At 35.5% G+C, this 19731-nt stretch overlaps 1 protein-coding gene across 4 annotated transcripts in view; it reads left to right on the top strand.

Moving 5' to 3' along the window:
• The window catches only part of STRN3 (striatin 3), a 60825-nt gene that overhangs the window by 10073 nt on the left and 31021 nt on the right, over positions 1–19731 (top strand). For 3 of the 4 annotated variants that reach the window (XM_063398869.1, XM_063398871.1, XM_063398872.1), the window contains exons 2-7: positions 9448–9551; positions 15572–15645; positions 16249–16330; positions 16609–16788; positions 17251–17383; positions 18940–19081. In XM_063398869.1, the coding sequence (XP_063254939.1) occupies positions 9448–9551; positions 15572–15645; positions 16249–16330; positions 16609–16788; positions 17251–17383; positions 18940–19081 (715 nt within the window). The remainder of the gene's footprint in view (positions 1–9447; positions 9552–15571; positions 15646–16248; positions 16331–16608; positions 16789–17250; positions 17384–18939; positions 19082–19731) is intronic. The other variant, XM_063398870.1, reaches the window with a different exon arrangement.

Genomic DNA, 19731 nt, shown 5'->3' with positions numbered 1-19731 from the left:
ATATGCCTGGCCAGGGCTGGTAGTTGTTCTTGAAAAATTAAAGGTAGAAGAAAACGTACAAGAACCCTTGCAGTGTAAATTCTAACACTCAACAATTTCAAAGTAATCCTGACCTTTCTTGAAGAGTTTTCCTTACACTTGTTCTGGTTCCATCGTACTTCAGTCTGTTTTTTGCTATCAGTTACTGCTGGAAGTTGGGACCATTCCCATAGCATTATGTGAAAATTGCAGATCTATCTTGAGCACCTTTATTATCTGTATTTCAGTAATATAGAGAGAAGATAAAAGCATGTTCAGCAGTTTCTTTTGAATCTCTAATTATTGTTGCATGGTTAAAAATGAGAGTTTGGATCTGGACAGACAACTATTTCGGAGACTTCAAAGTTAAGTGAAATTTCTTTAGGCATTATTTTAGCATTACTTTATGTAGAACATGTCATTAATAAATTACATCAGTGATGATGCTAAATGTTTTCAGAATACATGCTGCACTGTGGTGTGATGGCCAGGAGTATTTCTCAAGTGTTTGAAACACTGTGTAATCTGTGGTTACAGGGTATTTTGCCACTGGTTGTCGAAACTGGTGACTTGACTCATACTTGTCCACAAGCTTGTCTGTGTCTGTTTTCATTAGTTTTTCTGCAGAGGAGGTATTGCTCACAAGCTTTGCATCTTAAGCTGTTCATACTGGAATAATGTACAAAATGTTTAAAAATAGAAAATTTACATAGGAAATGCTGTATACAGACTTGTTAATTGACAGAGGGAATACTTAGAGTTGATAGCTGATATTTTTGGCAAGAATCAGTTTTGGTCATTGGTGTTAAAGCTGTGTTGTGGGTTTTTTCCAGCACAGACATTTGGAAAATACCATGACTTAATGGATTTAAAAAGTGCAAACCTGCAGTAATTTTTTACCAAATGACAGTCCAGTAAGAATTTCTTTTCATCTGTGAAAAAAATACTAATTTTTGGCTGACATCTGGAGATGTGCCAGTTGACTGGAAGCTGACTTAACATCCCAGTTTTCAAGAAGGATGACCCTGCTCACAACAGGCCTGTCAGACTCTCTTCAGTGACTGGTAAAATCATGGAGAAGATTTTTCTGGGAGCGATTGAAAAATACAGTCACTGGTCACAACCAGCACAGCTTCATGAGAGGAAAGTCCTGCTTATCAAACCTGATTTCCTTCTATGACTGAGTAACCCACCTTGTTGATCAAGGGCAGCCAGTTGGTGTAATCCTTTTGGATTTCAGATCCTCTGTCTCTCACAGGATCTTTCTGGACAAAGTGTCCAGCACACAGCTGGATAAACACATCATGTGATGAGTGATCACCTAGCATCTTGTATAAACTTTTTTTCTGTAAAAGGCATATGAGCAAACTTATATTGTTATTTTATTTGTTGGAAAAACTGATGTGAAACAATGAAAATTCCATAGAAAGTCTGTTAAGAAAATAGATTTAGGATTATTAATTTTACTTTGTAACTCAAACTTCAGGAAGTTCCTTGAGGAAGGATACTTATATTGTCAGTCTGAATTGTAAAGAGAATTAGTTTGTGTTTGTTTGCAGAGCTTTCTTAATTATTATTAGGAACATGACTACCTTAAAGTTTTTGGAGCTTGCTTTCAAACATGTTTCACGGATTACTCAACTTCTTAAGAAATGCATTTGAAATATGGTGTTCAGACTCTTAACAGAATAGTGTTTATAACTAGTAAGAATTACTTTCACTGCTTATGTTTTACTTGGCTGCTTGATTATCTTGCATGATGACATTCGATATTTTAATGAAATTATTGTAATTCCTCAGTAGGATTATATTGATACTGGTGAAGAAAACTTGGTGATAAAAATGAGTAAGCATTTTTTGAAGTCAAAATAGCATTTGTGTCTACTTAGTGGCTCCAAGCATTCCTGTTAACTGTCAGTTGAATAAAGAAATAATGCCTGCTTAATGGCCTTCAGATTATTTTAAATGGGTTGATTAATTAAATGAATAGTTAATAAAATATGCTGGATCTTGGAGCCGATGTCTGATTGTGGGTTGAAGGAGAGCTGGTATATAGGGACAGTGGCTGATATTCTGACATTATGACAGGGAGCATTTTGGTAGTTCTTTTACAGTCTGTTGATGATAACGACCAGATTATTTTCACTTTTCCTGAAGTTAATGTTATAATAGAGTGTTACAGAGTAGAAGGTGCTTTCAGGAAGATGAAAGTTCTTTTATACATTCTTAGGCAAGAGCTTACTTTTCTGAAGGAGTGTTTCTGGGACTGAAATTTAAAAGGAAAACTGATTGATAAATTAAACTGTGTTCATTGTTTGGTAAGTTTTTAACTGAAACAAAATTTTAGAAGCCTGTTCTTGTATGAAGAATAGTACTACAACAGTGTTCAATGAATGATAAACTCCCAAGGCACTTGCATTTCTTATTTAAAAAAAAAAAAAAAAAAAAAAAAAAAAAAAGTTTTATCATTTCCAGTTTTAGACTTGTACATTTTAGTCCTTGAGGAAAATGCTACCGGAGTGTGAATCCATTGTTTTTAGTGCCTTCAGCTTCTTTTGAACATGTAGTCTCTCTTTTTTTTCCCCATCACATTCACTGGCTTCTCTGTACTGGATACAAGTTTATGGCCAGAGAGTTGGTTTACTTTGTTTACAAACCATGATGTTTAGAGGGTTGTTAGACTTTAAAAACACAATTATGAATTGTATGAGTTTTGTTACTGTACTGTTCTAAATATCATTTTGGTTAAGAGTGTGGCTATAAAAATCCTAGGAAAAAAATGATTCAGTGAAAAAATTCTAAGGAAGAGTGACAGAATGAAGGCAGTCATATGCTGAATCCAAGTTGTAACTTAGAAGTTTGACCCTGATGCAGAAGAAGAAGGAATTGGGGGCTGGATTTTCTCTAAGTTGGTCAGAGAAGCTGATTACACTTGACAGTACTTGGCCCTGTAGTTAAGAGAGGCCAGCCTTTGAATGTGACTGATCTGGTGAGAGTTGGAAAGAGGAAGGGCAGGTTAAAGAAAGGAGAAAGTTTTGCAAGCCTAGTCTTTCCCATACCCACTGCAGGACTGATGGGGACTTAGCGATGAGTAAATCCTCTTAGATGTCAGCTGTGTCATTAACCTCCTTAGAGCTAACTGGGTTTCTTGTTTCTGCCACTCTTGTCCAAAAGTAACTCCAATAGGTCACTTTTCTAGTGGTTAGGGTTTGCTTTTTATAAGCTGTCAGAAATAGATCTCTTGAGTCTGGAAAAAAGTGTAAATTGGGTAGCAAGAAATGATCACCAGCTCAAATGGAAAAGATCTGTAAAATTGTAACCTTTGGGAAACATCTTAGCTTTGGTGCTCTAAGTGTTAGTTAATAGTTAACTATCCCCGTATTTGACTGACTGTTTGTAAGATGATGCAGAAAATTAGCTTCTTTATTTGCAAATGTTCCAATGTACACTGGTATTTAACAACTGCTAGTTGTTAATTGTTTTTTTTCCCACATCTTTAATGTGAGCTTATTTTATGAAGCAAAGATCTCTTAATATATGGGGTGTTGTTTCTATATTTTTTGTCTCCCAATTATTTTTTGTTCTACAAGGTTTTTAAAAGTAATATGTCTTTGAAAAATGTGTGATCCTGATGTTATCCGTGTCATCTATTGTACTGTGCAACTTACTACAGAGAGAATTTTGAGACTTTAATTTAGAAATAAAGATTTATTTTAATTTATATATATATTTATAGTAGTCAAGGTCTCTTAGTTCTCAGTTGATAGTTTAAGGATTAATCGCATTCACAATAATTACATAAATATAATCAGATCTGTAAGAATGCACTAAATCTCATGCTTTTAGTTGTTCTGAAGGAGTTGAAGTTTCAAACTGTTGAAAACTGAAGGTGAAGGCTTCTCTTATGTTCAGTTTCCCTTTTGTGAATGGGAACTGGAACACTGACAGCTGCACAGGTGTGTTCACTCTTAAATGAGTGTTAGGAGTCAAATCTTCCACCTTCCCAGTATTTTTAGTTTTCCACAACTGTTCTACTTCACGGTCATCATAATAAGCATCTAAAAATCAAGATTAGATTAGTATTATTGTGTGCTCACAGCAGTTTCAGTGTCTTGCACTTCCTTCAGAATTACTGCAGGCCATTCCTGCCTTCCTTCTAGAAGTCTGAATGGACCTTAGAAGAACAAAACACAAGCAGTGCATAGTTGGCATTACTTTAGATATAGTTGATTTTTTCAAAATAAATTTATTGAGACTAAGAGTTAATAATTAGGACTGAAATGGAAAGAAAGTATTTTCTGAGTGTGGTCCTGTATTGGTAAACTCTCTAGAATTTGATTGTTTGAATTGTACAGGAAAGTGTTACTGTTTCAACAGTGGAAGAGACGGATTTAATCAGTCTTCCATGCTTTACCATCCAGGTTTCTTTTATGCCTCTTTTTCCCTTTTAATGTTTCACTAGGTTTGAGATGCTGAACAAGTGTTTTAAATACTTAATTTCAGAATTTATTAATAAAATACGACTATTAAATCCTATATGGATATCCTAACTATTGACTAACGTTTAGGTTACCTATCCAATTTTACCTTCCCAAAATGCAGCAATAACTTCCCTCTTTTGTCCTCCATGGCTAAGAGAAATATGTTTGATCAACATGAAGTTTGTCAAGCTTTTCTGGGCAGTTAAAGCAATAAAGTGCAGTTTTAATGTGAATGCTGCCATGGTTGGTGCTGTATGAAGTAATGGGAATAATTCTGAAGTTTCAGGAGGTGCTTTCAAAATAAGGGGGCGGAGTGGGCGGGGAATTCTCATTTTCTTCCTGGGAAACTTTTAAACTTTTTCTTTTAATTCTGATATATGAGTTTCCAAATTATATACAGTATTTTTAATAATTTAAAGTTATGTGTAAGTAATTTAGTAAACTACTTTAAGTCTTCTGTTACACTTGCATCAAACAGTATGATGTATACCAGGGATGCTGAGTATCAGTGAAATAAGTGATTTTAATTATTGCTATAATTTAAGGGAAAGTTTCTTGTTTGAGATCTTAGAGTTTCGGTGAAAGACTGTTGACTGTTTTGAGTTTGGTCAGATTTCCTGTTAAAAACATAAAACGCCTTTCAGCAACAAAATGCACTTATGTCTGAAATGCAACATGCTATCGAAACAATGCTAAGTCTACAAAGTGTAGAATATTACATGTTAGAATTTTTATTTGTTCCTTTCTTTGTGTACATTCTATAGTTGTTAAACCCCAGACAATTCTTTGTCCTGGGATCCATACTGTTCAAGTAGCCATTCAGTAAATTTTTTTATCCTTGAATTCTATCTTGCCTAGTTTCAGGCATTATTTAATGCATCCTTGCACAAATACAAAGTATGTGTCACTCTAACTACTTCTCAAAGCTCCCTGAATTCACTTTCATAATGAAGCTGAGCAAGTTGGTGTGGTGGTACTTTCACTTGCAGCTGAGAGCCAAGGTGTGGAGGGAGCCCAGAGTTATTTAAATGTCAATTTTGTAGAAACGTAGTGGTTCTCAAGCCTTCAGAAAATACTGAAAATACAAAAATTTACAGGCTGGTAGAAGAGAAGGAGCCTGCCCTGAAAATGAAAGCCTTGGTTAGGCTTTGAGGAATCGGAAGTACAGTCCTAACCCATATTGAAAACTATTTTAACAGAATCTGTGCACAACTAAATCCAGCTGGATTTTTTAAAGCCATGAGTGGCCACATTTTTACTTCCAGAACTATTAAATGCTTTATAAAAGAATGTGTTTTTCTCGCCCTTAAGAAATGTTCTTGCTAATACATTTTTAAAAATGCATTTTGATTGAATTTTCAATTCAGAAGAGTTAAGACTTGTATTTGACTTTCTTAGTCTCTCAACTAATGTTTTATAAACCCTTGAGCCCTAGGTATGCAGGTTCTGATATCATGATCAGTTTAGGCTGATCTAAGACCATGTTGTCACTGAAAGGGGTTGTTACTTCAGTATCCTGTTTGCATCCCTTGTGCCAGCCTGAGTTACTCTCGTGGCTTTACAGACCAAGTAGGATCAGGAAACTGATGTAATTCAGAACCAAGTAAAAAATAAATAGAATGATTTTCTCGGTAGATGTGATGTCAACACAAGCAGCTAAGTCAGCACAGTAGAAGGAACAGAAATAGGAGGAGGAGGAGGATTGCTCGTCTTGGTATCAGCCCTGGGGACTTACAAATTAGTTTAAGACAGTGGAAGGAATTCTGTTGTAACTATGAAGGGTGGAAAGGTGAGTAAGAAATTGTTGTGTGTCATTTTGTTTCCCAGTTTTTGTGCTACACAGTCTTAAGTCATAGGTGTATTTACAAATTGTAGCAAATCTGTCCTGAGAACTGTTTCAAAGGAAATGAGTAGGTAACGATTGTGAAAGTTGCGTTATGTAGAGGTAATTTTTGAGCATTTGTCTTTGTGTATGGAACCTAAGTTCAGCACCCCTGAGGGCAATTTGTTGACTTTGTGTTTTTATTGACCCTGAGATTTACTGCTTTTCAAAAAATGAGGTGTGTTAATTCATAGGGCTCATGGTCATGCAGTGTATCAGGGGATAGTTTTGACACTTGTCCTTTCTCAGTTCAAGACTGAAGGAAATAAGCTGATTAATTTATAGAGCAGATTTTTGGTGATCTAGTTCTTGATTTGGTATTGAAGGTCTTGATATCTAAGTATTCCTCAAGTCTAAATTGATTTTCTGTGTTTCTGAGGCTTGAGCTCTTAACTTCTGCATAGCTAACTTCTTTTGTGGTTTCACCATGTGATGGTTACAATGAGAAAAAGTAATAAATCCCCAAATCAATCAAACATGTGTACAAACAATTACAGAGAGCAATTCTAAGAGAAGTCTGATAATATTGACAAAAATGTCAGTCTCAGCTGCAAAGTGTGTTCTTGTGTGGTAAGTTTTCTATTCAACCTATAGGATCCTGTAAAGATTGTTATATATACCACTGTATAGAAAAGTGTTTTTAGGCTCTTTTGGTAAAGCAAAATTTTGAGGTTTTATAATTTATTAAATTTTATTTTTATACCATTATTCTGTAGTATATTAATTCTCAAAATCACATAGCTCATTAAATTGTCTGGTTGAAGAGTAGGAGATCTAGGCAATACCTTTTAAGTATGGAGACTTGATTCTGTGTGGCCAAGTACTCCAGAAGCATTTCTATAAGGAAAAAGTTGGGCTATGAGGGCCTAGGAAGCAGATGCCTCTCTCCATGTAAGTTACAATTACATTGTTTTCCTCTCTGAGGTTGAAATAAGGCTCAACATTTACAGCTAAGATTTGTCAGACAGTTTCAAAAGGATGCTGACCAATAGAAGAAAAGTAAAGAGGAGAAGCCCATCACTTAGAGAACACCTTAGGTATGGAAAGAGTTGAGAACTGCATTCAAGTCAAAGGACATAGGAGCTTTTATAACCCTCATTAGATAACTGCCAAAGTAGTTCTGAGTTTATTTTTGTAGATGGAGTCTGTGGGAAGTCAGTAACTTCCAAATGTTTGTAGTATGCTGTTGTGCATATGTGCAGGTAAATTTTTTAAAAAAACCCCCACATTTGTAACTTGTTAACGTGTGCTGTGGAACAACTGTGCATTGACTAGTGAAAATCGGAATAGTGTGTAAGGCTTGTGAAACTGGTCAGTTGCTGCCCTAGGTACTAGAGGAGTGGAAATTATGTTTAATTGTAGTTTTCTGCAGAAGGCTGATAACTTTTTGTTTGATTAGAGTAGTTTTTGAAGTGTTTTTTAGAATCTAGCATACTTGTAATTGAGTATTGTTGAGTTTGCTGATTCTGGATCTTGTTCTCTACTTTTTATCTTTACATATCTGTGGTATCAGTATAGTCTGTTGGGGTATGTTTGAGGTTTTTTGGTGTTGAGTTGGTGTTGTTTCCTCCCCAGCCCCTCCTCTCTTAGCATACACTTTGGTTCCTCACTATTTCTCACCAGGTGACAGTGGTTAGTTGAGTGCTTTCATGACATATTTATGAAATACTCATAGCTGCCTTGCTCTCACTAGGATTTAATTGATTAAATCACTAGTTAGCTTATGCAAGTTAAAGGAACATATTTGAATTTGGCTCACCATTGAGCACAAGGCCAGAGTGGCTGAAATCAGGGCTGATGTGTGAAGTCTTACAGGGTGATACCAGTGGGGCTCAAGAGAGGAGCCATGCAAGAATGCCATCACCCTGGTTAGACTGTTTCAGGCTGTAACCACTGAGTAATGAAAATGTGCAACCGCACCCTTCACAAAAATCTTCAAGGATAGGTTAGGTGCCCATTATAGCACTTCCTCCCTCCCCCCATGCCTCCTTTTGTAATGAAATAGTGATGTTGTTCTTGATCTCAGTAGAGCAATGTGGTCTCTACTGTACTTTCCTTAATCTAAATCCCTCTTTTAAAAAAATTTATATTGAGTCTAGTACTGAATTAGCAATTCAATGACTTAAGTAAATTTAAAATCATAGAGAGGACAATTGAGTTTGTGTCATGATGTTCCTGTAATGATGGCCGGTCTGCTAATGTCATTAAACTGTTTAAATTTTGTATTCCCATGAGCTATTTCCCTTGTCTTCCCTAGGATTTTGGCTTGCAAAAGTCAAAACACAAGTCCTTTCACTTTGTAGTGAAGAGACTACTTTTTTCCTCAACTAACTTACTGTCTTTATTTTTCAATTATATATTTTTTTATAAATAGATAGTTGAGATGGCTAATATGGTCTGCTGAAATTATTATCATCTGCTAGGTTAGCAGGCAAGTAGGAATCTTCCTTGCTTCTTTTTAAAGTAGGTAGGATGACTGATGTTTTGAAAAAAAAGCATTATTTTTCTCTATATAGAGCAGCACATTAAACCAAATTGTCCCTTGATAATCTGACATTCAGCTGTTTTCAGTAGTAAATAAAATGTGAATCCATAAAACAGTTGTTAGCTGTATAATGGATTTGTAAATTCTGTATTTGAATTTATGTAATCATTTCTTTGTCTGTTCAGTATGGTGGCATTAAGAGTGGAATTGCTGATTGCAGTGTACCTCATTTAATATGGCTTTTAGTTTGGAAGAAAATGTAAAAATAGAACTTTATGCTGTAAGGACAAAACTGTGTGCATATATCAAAATGTTTCATATGATTGCTCTTTGTGCCTTCTTGTAGAGTTTCTGTACAGGCTTTAATACCTGTTCGTCTTGAGCAGAAAATAATACTCAGTGTCTAGGGTAGAAATACTTTTGTTGTTACTGACTTGCTGAAATAATTAATGCAAAACGATTTTTTTTTCTTTTTCTTTCTTCCTTTTTCTTTTCTTCCTTCTGTGTCAAACTTTGTTGCTTTATTTTGGGTACAGAAGGGAATAAAATATGTTTTTGCTCTTTGTTTTATGTGTTTTCAGGCTCGGATAGCATTTTTACAAGGGGAAAGAAAGGGCCAAGAAAATTTGAAGAAAGATTTAGTGAGAAGAATAAAAATGTTAGAATATGCATTAAAACAAGAAAGGTAGGTATACAAAATGTTTAGTTTTTTTCTGACCTGAAAAACTTAATAGACTAAGATGAATTCCCTCACATTAAGTGAACTGTCTTTATTAGATGATTCTGTTTTACTTTATGTAAACTGTTTTTAAGGTTGGTCATCTTCACCTTCTAACAAACTTTAGTGTCTTCTCTAATAAAAAGTTGAATAATTTTCAAAATGTTTGGACTTATGTCTTAAATAGACAACCAGGACAATTTCCCTTATCTGGGTTTGAGTTTATGGTATAGTGAGTAAGAATGAACATACCCCAAGGGTCCATACCTTATTGCTATACCATTATGTGTGCTTCAGTTGTATTAAACTGGAAAGGATGAAAAATACTGCTCTCTTGATCCCTTTCGACTATGTTGGATGTGTTGCATGATGAAAACTATATTTTGTGAAGGAACTAACTTTAAAAATTGTTTTTTCATTTTGAAGTTGGTTTTTTTTCATGTGGTAGATGCTTGCATATTTAGCCTCACTTGGGTGCGTTTTCTGTAGCATTAATTTCTTTAGCATTAATTTAAAAAAAATTAAATTCCTTTCAGTCTGTGCAGGCTAATGTCCTTCAATCCTACATGTTCTTTTGTTGCCTGGTTATTTCATTTAACCAAAATTGGTAGTTAATTTTGTAAAATCACTTGGGAAAAAATCTTGTCAAGTGCCTTTACTTCCAGTAGAGGACTCAGTTCTTATTTTTAATTTTATCTTGCTCCTAAAAAGTAGCTGAGTCCAATGGTGAAACATCTTGACAATCAGGCAACAAAATATGTAGCCTTTATTTGTGTATTTTGATTCTGGGGGAACCTTCCTGCCAGAGTAAACTTAAAATTTTGCAGCAAAATGTAGAAAGGTTTCACCTGGATACTTCTATGTATGTATAAGTAAGTATGTCTAAATATATTTTACATTATGGATCACTGTTACGAGTAAGGGACTAGTACAGAAATAACTTAATAACTTTGTTGTTTTCATATTAAAACCTAATGTTTTGGCAAGTTGGCTTTGTTCTTCTGTGTGAAGTGTCTAGTATAGAGGTGCTTCAGAAAACAGTGTATATTCACACAGAAAGCCATATCAGCACATCACATATTTTCTGGTGAAGTAATAGGCAGAAAGGATCTATTACTTCATTCAGCCCTGTCCTTTTAATGGAAAGTAACTCAAGGTTTCTAGCCAGTGTATGACTAAAAGTTGCATTGTCATATCCTGCGGGTAATGTACAAGTTGCTCCAGTTCAAGGCAGATAAAAGGGGTATGCAGGGTCTTGGGGTGTAAAGAACACTGAGCATATCAAAGAAATAATATGCTATTATGGCAGATGCAGGTGTCTTGCATGTAGGTAACTTTCTGAAGTTGAAGAAGAAAGTTTTGCTTTTTTTCCAGTAATGAACTGTGTGCTGCACAGAGTTTTTGGAAACGTACACCATAAAGCGGTGAGAATTGCCTGCTTATAGAGATAAATCAGAGACATTTAATTTCAACTGGAGAATGAAGGCATCCTGTAACAAGATGCACAATTTGAAGTTGAATAGGATTGGTGAAACCTCATTCCTTTCCTGAAATGTAGCTGCCTTGGTAGTCTTCCCATGAAATTCTAAAATTCATCTGATGGCTAAGAAACTTGTAAACGCGTACGCTGGAAGAATAACAGCCGGAACATACTGTTTGCTTTAGTTCTTGTGGCTAAAGGGTGCAATCCACCACTGCTGTAGTTTTCAAGAGGAAGATCCTGGCTTAAGTTTCAGCCATAATTCTCATGAAGATTGCTAGAAGTGGGAATTGAAACTTGAGTTGACTGGTGAATGTGTGGGAGGCAATGAGGAAGCTACAAATGCCCAGTAGTTTGAGGGAATCTAACTGTGAAAGTATGATGGATTGAGTAATTGAAAGCAAGCAGGTACTGACTTGCCAGTAAATCATCCAAGAGTGATACTGTGTTGGTTTCTTGCTTGTTGTGCTCATAGTTTGGGACAACAGATGGTAGGTTTTTTGTCATTGTTCCCCCTGAGTGAAGAATCACAACTAAGGAAAATACACCAGCTCCAAAACAAAATGAATTCTGCGAATTTGAGGCCTGAAGCTTGTTGGCAGCAAATTTCAGTATTGCACCTGATTTCCCCCACCCTCTTTCTTTTCTTGTTGCAAACTCCCTGATGCCATCAAAAAGTTTCATGCAGTGAAATACCAATTAGAAGGAGTGAGGAACAAACTCATTCAGAAAACTGTTGTGATTTCTCAGAAAAACAGCAGTTTTAAAGCAGAAAACAGTTATGAAGCAGAACATCAGTGTGTAAGATTAAATAAAATGCAGTAGTTGTTACAAAGTAGTTTGATATTTCTAGTGTTTATCTCTAAGTATATGTAACACTGTTTTAGACAAGTAAAACATTATTTTAGTGTCCTTAAGCACTTTGATAAATGATAATTTTTTAGTAATGAAATTAGATTCTATGCAGTTATATGCATGGGGTTTCTTTGTATCTAGAGTGTATTCTTTTATGATGCTTTGCAGAGACAGCCAGATGTTGTCTGCTGTGTACTCTGAACCACTCTACTCCAAGCTTTGTTACCATAGTGTTGTGCTTAAATTAGTGGGACTTGCTGAAATCATCAAGCTGTGGCTGTATTTTGGCTTCATGGGCTTTGCACTGGAGCTAACTTATACCCTTGCTACTGAGTGATGTGATTCCACAGTTAAACAGCAGGAAGCAGTTAAATCAAGTCACAGTGCTGTTTCTTCTACTTTTTTTTACTCATGGAGACCTAGACTTACATGGTTGAAACACTGCCCCTTGTAGAATTCAGTTACTCTGTGGTGTGAAGGAGTATTGTCACTGATTTGTCAATGACACTGTAGCTTGTTAGTGTTTTATAAGATATATAGTGATGGCCCCAACAGGGAAAGGAATAGATGTGTGAATATATAGTTGATTGGAATTTAAGAAGATTAATCTTTGCTGTGAAATTGAAGTTGTGATGTGAAAGACAACTGGTCTCATTGCATGCAGCAGTATTTTCTTATTTATAATGGCTAGTCATTGGTATAATTCTAGATCAGATACATCATTATCTGCGCTAATGAACAGTTAAAGCAAACTTTTAATTAATGCTTTGAAATTGTAACTCCAAAATGGAACAACTGCTCCTAAATAGTATGTCACAGCTCTAAATTGAACAAATTTAGGTTGGTTTTTCAATTATAGTGATTTGTTGGCTTCACTTACAAATTCAGCAAAAAATACTTTGTCAACTTTATTTTACTTGAATTATTTTCATTTTGGTTGTTTAGGGGTGCTTGGGGTTTTTTACCCCCCAAATGGACAGTACTTTTTAGGGCGTATAAATCGTAGCATGTACTTGTAAAGCCCCAGTCTAGCTTGACAAGTTTCTTAAAGGGGTTTAGGGGTTTTTTTATATCCCAAGGCAGGTGCATGGCAAAATGTGACAAAGTTCTCAGGAGATTAAACAACAAACTTTTACTGGCAAAATTTAGAAAATGAGGGCAAATTTTAAACTGAACAATCAAAAGAAAGCATTTCACAAGGCACTGACTTGGCAAACTCTAACCCATTTAACTTCAGGTTAACCAGACACACTCCAGTCATCATGAGCCAGTAATCATTTCCTGCAGTCTCTCACTGTACTTCTCGTATTTGGGAAGCTTGGTGGAACATTGCCCTATTACAGTGTGGCACAAAGTTTTCTCTCTCAATTTAAAGAGAGGACCTGAGGCAGTCAAAGTGCAGGGATGAGCTATGAACATATTCATAAATAGTTAAAAAATATGATTCTGTTTAGTTGGCAGTTGGATTCAGGTCACAAATGGTCTTCAGGAGCTTTATGATTTTTCAGTTACAATGTGATTGCCATGAAATGAGGGCTTTTATCTTACTAAAAAGGGTCAATAGTGCCATCTACTGACAGTTTGTTAATGAGACTTCCTAATTGCAATTTTAGCAGAAATTTGTGTCATCTAGAAGAAAATCCTTGCCATCAGATATATAAGGCACCATTTGAGGTGTTCCTGTACTTTGAATTTAAAAACACTTGTAGTAATGGCTCAGGCATTGGAGAAGTTTTTTTTGAAAATCCTTGATTTTGTCCAGCAGGTGTTCCATTATGTGTCTTTACTTGAGAAGTTTCATATTCAAGAATAGTTTTTATGATTGATGGGAGCTAAGTGTTGTTCAGTTGTTCTTAAACTTTTGGTCAGATGTTTCATGTAGAGTGATAGACAACTGTACTGCTTAGAGAGTTTTTTAAAATATACCTGCTAATGTCTTTATGGAGATTTTTCACTTTCACTCTACTGCAGAACACCCAGAGCTCTTAACCTTGAGATTTTGAGTATTTTGCAAAGGATCTATGAGGTAAAAGTCAAACTGTGCAAGATCAATGATAAAGTTTGAGAATTCCAGGATATAGGCATAGGTAGTTCAGATGAGATTCGTGATTGTAAAGGGAGCTGAAGACATTTTGATGGGCAACTTGGGTAGAGGATAAGATTTTGAAGGCCAGTGTATGCTTTCATGGAAATAGTGTCACTGAGACCAGTATTTTACAAGGTGATGGTGTTTTGCCAATCGATGGGGGTGGTGAAATGGGCACAAACACTAGTGCAAAGAACGGTCTTGTTTTGGTATTAATATTGAGGCAAGACGGACATAAGAGGATACATTTAATAAAACAATAAGCATATTACTCATTTGGCTTCAGCAACAAGCAAAAATAAGCAAGGTAATACATCTAATGGTTACTACAGGAGAGAGAGAGAATAGTGATTGAGGAGGATACATCACCAATTGCCTAAATACTTCACCATCATCCAGGGCTGCAATCCTTTTGCAGTGAGGACCTGGAGAAGCTTTCCTGGTGGTTGGGAAAGTCCTATGCAGTGTGTGTCCACTCCTAGGGGAGGGCTCACGTTCACCCAAAAGGAGGTCCAGCTTTTATAGGCCCAAATCAGTAAGTCCAAATGACTTGTTAGCCTTTTGTGCAGAAAATACCTTGCTCTGATGGCACTCTTCCCGACCAGCCAGGGCCAGAGCCCAGGCTGTGGCTGGGAGGCTTTTTTGCCTAAAATACTCCACTAACAAGTCTCTAGGGATATAGGTTGGGAGGATTTCTCCTACTAATGCCTTTGGGGATGTTAGTTGGGAGAATCTCTTAATATATCTTACACAACGTTATACAGATGTCTCTACAGCAGCTGCTTTGGCATTAAGAACAACTAATATAAATATTTTGAGCATCTGTTTTTAACTAAAGAACCTTGCTGGTATTAATCGCCTCATTCTCAAGATTTGTCTTGTAAGTCAGCTCGGGACTAGGCTTGCTGTTCAGGCCTTAGCATATGAGATGGAGAAGAGATTATGCTTAGGGAATCAGAGATCAGAAGATGGGAAGGACCGAGGCATATTTGGATAGGTGGACGAAGTAGAAATTGGGAGCTAGGCCTCCAGTCAATGAGGAGGAGAAAATCTGGAAAAGAATACAGGTGATGAGAGAAACAACCACTCTAACGTGGTTCTTCAGAGGGATACATGTCATAAGCAAAGACAGAGCAGGAGACAAATTGAAGTGGAAATCGAAAGTGGCAGCTAGTCAGGAACCTCAAATAAGAGGTTCATTTGTTGTGTGATTGGCTGCCTATGACAGTGTTACAACTGGAAAAATTATTTCTGCTAAGTTCTTGAACCTGCTGGTTTTTGAAAGGTTCTCATATCAGCTGATACACAGAAAAAACCCCATGTTCTTGGAGAACATACTAAACTCTTGCCTGTAAGTTACTTGATAATTGTGAATAATTGTCAAAATACTATCTCAAAACTGTGTTCTTGAACAACTAGAAAGAATTGTTTGATGCAAGAATTATCACAACGGTTCTAGCTGGATTAATTATGTTAGTATGGTTGCTTTAAATGGGAGCAGTAGAATGTTTCAAATTGATCAAAGTCTTGTCTACTAATTTGATAAACATCTGCATACTTTTTCAGGGCAAAATATCATAAATTAAAATATGGCACAGAATTGAACCAAGGTGACTTGAAAATGCCAACTTTTGAATCAGGTAACTTTTTTACAATAAAGTTTTGTGTGTTTAATTTATTACAGCTTTCTTCTCTGCACCCCTCTCTTCGGTCTGTTATAGGGAATATATCTAGGAGAGTTGGGTCCTGGGGTAAATATTTTTTAATCTGGAAATCAGGATTAATTGACCTTTATTTTTGAAGGAGCTCTGAATGTGTTTATCTTAAAACAAGGAAAAGGGTCCAAAGAAGAAAAAACTGGGCTATCCTTACTGCTTTTCGGGAGTGCATCTGATGTTCTAGTTGTAAATATCAAGTTGTTAATACCAGTTTTTACTCTTCAAAGTATTGCAGATGGAAGAAAGCATTTCTCCTAACATTGCTGGGTTCTTTAATAAGTAGAATTGTGTTTGACTTTTTTTTTGAAATGTTGGTCTTTGGGAAGCTTTTAGTGTGCATTAAAAATGTGGTCTGCAGATTTATATGCCACCCCAGTCTTCTGTTTTACAAGTACCACATTTTGGGTACATTTTTATCCAGTTGAAACTGGAGATCATGATGCATTTTTCTGACTTGATGGGAATTTTTGTTTGTGTCTAAAAGGAGTATAAGTTAGATATTAACTGTGACACCATGTCTTTCAGAAGATACCAAAGATACAGAGGTTCCTGCAGTACCTCAGAATAGCCAATTGACCTGGAAGCAAGGCAGACAGTTACTGCGACAGTAAGTAGCATTGTTGGATATTGGTGTATTCATACTTTTCATTGCAGTTTGAGGAGCTCTGTGAAACAGAGTAACTGAGATGGGCAAATAGTGATTTGGTCTTCAGGACCTCAGAGTCCTGAGCTTCAAGCAGTACAGAGTAAGGTTTTCTATGTGAGATGGATAGCAAAGCTTATTTTTCTTTAAATGATACAAGAGTGGCATTTATTTTTAACAGTGAATACTAAGTTTCCTTTTTCATCAATTATCCTTTCCTCTTTCTTTCTTAACTTTTCTAGGTATCTGCAGGAAGTAGGTTATACAGATACAATATTGGATGTACGCTCCCAGCGGGTAAGGTCTTTGCTTGGGCTCTCCAATTCAGAACCAAATGGTTCAGTAGAGACAAAGAACTTAGAACAGATCCTGAATGGGGGTGAATCTCCTTCGTCAAAACAAAAGGGACAGGAAATCAAAAGGTAAGTGAAGAGATAAGAAATGCATAAAGTTGGTTTTGCTTAGTCGTTGATATGTACTGGTCAGTTCACACTGAACTTTCAGCTGGAGAGTCTGTGAACAACTGTGAGTGTAGCTGACCACAAATTATTATGTACTTAACTAAAGTTGATTATACATAAGAATATATACACCTATTACATACATACACGTATGTTATACTAACATGATATACAGGAAAATTGTGTGTTGATGTTGAATTATGTAATATAATCACTCTGTTAATTTAAGGGAAGAGTCTGTTGAGTGGTGCTTTTGTAATAAGGGCTTAAGCAGATGTAGAAACTTCTTCATTCAGCCATTTCTTGTTTTGCTGGTTTTAAAGCTCTTCAGCTGTCAGGTGCCAATTTTGTTTAATCTGGTTAATCGTCTAAATCTCTTCAGCAAGTAAAATTGATTCTCTCTTAATGTTTTTATTTATATAGGAATTCTGGCGATGTTCTTGAAACATTCAATTTCTTAGAAAACGCGGACGATAGTGATGAAGAAGAAGAGAATGACATGATAGAAGATATTGCAGAAGGAAAAGAAAAGCATCGGATAAATAAGAAACACAAAGTAAAAGATTTTTTTTCTTTTTTTTTAAATAGATCAGAAATCCCCTTCAAAATAGGAATTTTTTCTCAGTAGATGATATAAATATGCAATGTCAAAGCGTTTGTTGCACTTCTGTTATCTGAATGGATTATACGCAGATGCTTTACTAATACATTACATTGTGAACTTCAAAACAATTAACCAAGCTGTTTGCAATTATGAATTAGGTGATGAATTGACCATTTCATCTTCTCTGCATACTTAGAGTCCCTTTATGAAGCAAATTTAGTACAATACAATGTGCATCCTTTCTGAATTTTGAACAAGGTAGAAACCATTCCTCAGAGGAAATGAAGTTATGTAATGTGAAAAAAAATTGCTTCCATGTCAAATACATATTTAATTCTTCCTTTTCAGCACTTTTTTACTAAATATATTAAGAATTAAGGAGAGACTTCTCTCAAATAACCTTTTGTTTAAGGTTCTATTAGTTGTGTTCTCTTTGTGTCTAGTTTTCCATTCTGTGGGCGACTTTCTAGGTAGAATAGACAGTGTTTTAACTGTCCCATTTTAATTCTTTGTCCTGTCACAAATCCCCTAGAGTTTCTATATTTAGAGTTAGTACACTATTCATAAATCACTAAAGTTCTGTTGCTTTTTGCTCAGAACAGTATTCTGTAGCATGATGAGCCTCTGACTACATTGGATTTTCCTAAATAGTTGGCAGTATGAGCTTGGCTTAATACAGATCTTAAATCTCCCATACTGATTTGTCAGGAAGGGGGTTTTCACCATACCTTGGACTTCTGGTAAAGAGATTAGTCAAGCATTGTGTTGACATTTTTTCTAGAAAAAGTCTGATAAAAAGACTATCAAGTAAATCTAAGCATATATGAAGATCTTACACTCACTTTTTTGACTTTTGACAAAGCTTAGGGTTTTTTTTATAGAAAGCAAAAAGGTGATTTATAGTTATCTTTATAAAAATTGTCCCTTTCTCAAAAAGTAAAAACATTGTGCAAATAACTTCACATGGAAAATTTCTTCACCTGAAGAATGAAATAGAACTTTTCACCAATGCCTCAATAGAGGGTTTGTTTGTTTCATTTAAGGTGAAGATGTGGTTACAAATAGCAAAAAGACAGTTTTCTTAAAATGCTCTGTATTCCAAGCTTATGCTTAACACTGAAATACAACTGGAAAGCAAAAAGAAAGAAAGGCTTCTGGACCAGTAGAAAGCATAGTTTGTAAGCTTTCTCTGCAGATCTGTTGGTAGGGCAAGAAAATCAACAAAGTTTGCTAATTGTTACGTGTTAAATAAAAACCTGAAGCCTGTATGGGATTTTTGTTGCTAAAGCTAGTGTCGGTGTTTTTATTTGCTCATGTTCACTAGACTGCACTGCTCTCTTTTTTGTTGTGATAAGCCAACTGAGATCTAAGTTTCTTTTCTGCATTTTAAATTGAAAAAATTTTTCCGCTGCAACAAATTACTCAGAATAGTCTCTAGATTTTCTAACCTGAATGACTAGAAAATCTGTTTATGATTCAAATGCAGGAAAATATTTATCTTCTTGCAGATTGGTAATGAAGGTTTAGCTGCTGACCTTACAGATGACCCTGATACTGAAGAAGCTTTGAAAGAATTTGACTTTTTAGTGACAGCTGAAGATGGTGAGGGAGCTGGAGAAGCTCGAAGTTCAGGAGATGGAACAGAGTGGGGTAAGACACTAATAAAAGCATTTAAAAATGAGGGAATACTTATTCATGATAATTTCTAAGAGTTTTGTAATACCTACTAAAATGGAGTGGATGTGTGGATGAGTGTGATGATCAAACATTGATGCTTAGAAAATGATATATTGTGTGGTGAAACTTTCATATATGTGTATATGTATATATGTTGTTGTAGGTATCACAAGTACAATTGTAGTTACATCTGTTTCAAGTTTTGTTTTTGACTTCAAAACTAAGAGGAGAATATTTTCTTTCTTAGATAAGAAAGGCTAGGATTCTGATGGTTTTAAGCCCAGATTAAATTTTCTTTCAAGTATAGTTTTGGGGTTTTTTTCCTACTTGTTTCTTATCAGGACCTTTAAAACTTTTTTGTACCTAAGTTGAATGAATTTCTTTAGTGTACTTGAAAGACAGATAATTAGTCCTTTTATTTTTCTGACTGAGATTTTTAGATGTTGTTGCTAATATGGCTTATATTAGTAAAATGAAAAACCAAAACCATTTCTAAGAGCCCAATTTTTATTAGTAATTTGATGTGAAGCAAAATATGTTAAGTCAGTAACTTCTGCAACCTACAGGTTTCAAAAGAGGAGATTGAAAGGAGAAAATTTTTATAGGAAAAAGAGTAGTGACCC

The sequence above is a fragment of the Prinia subflava genome, chromosome 5 (genome assembly GCF_021018805.1).
Source record: "Prinia subflava isolate CZ2003 ecotype Zambia chromosome 5, Cam_Psub_1.2, whole genome shotgun sequence".
Classification (NCBI taxonomy): Eukaryota; Metazoa; Chordata; class Aves; order Passeriformes; family Cisticolidae; genus Prinia; species Prinia subflava.
This window is presented reverse-complemented; position numbering and strand designations above follow the sequence as displayed.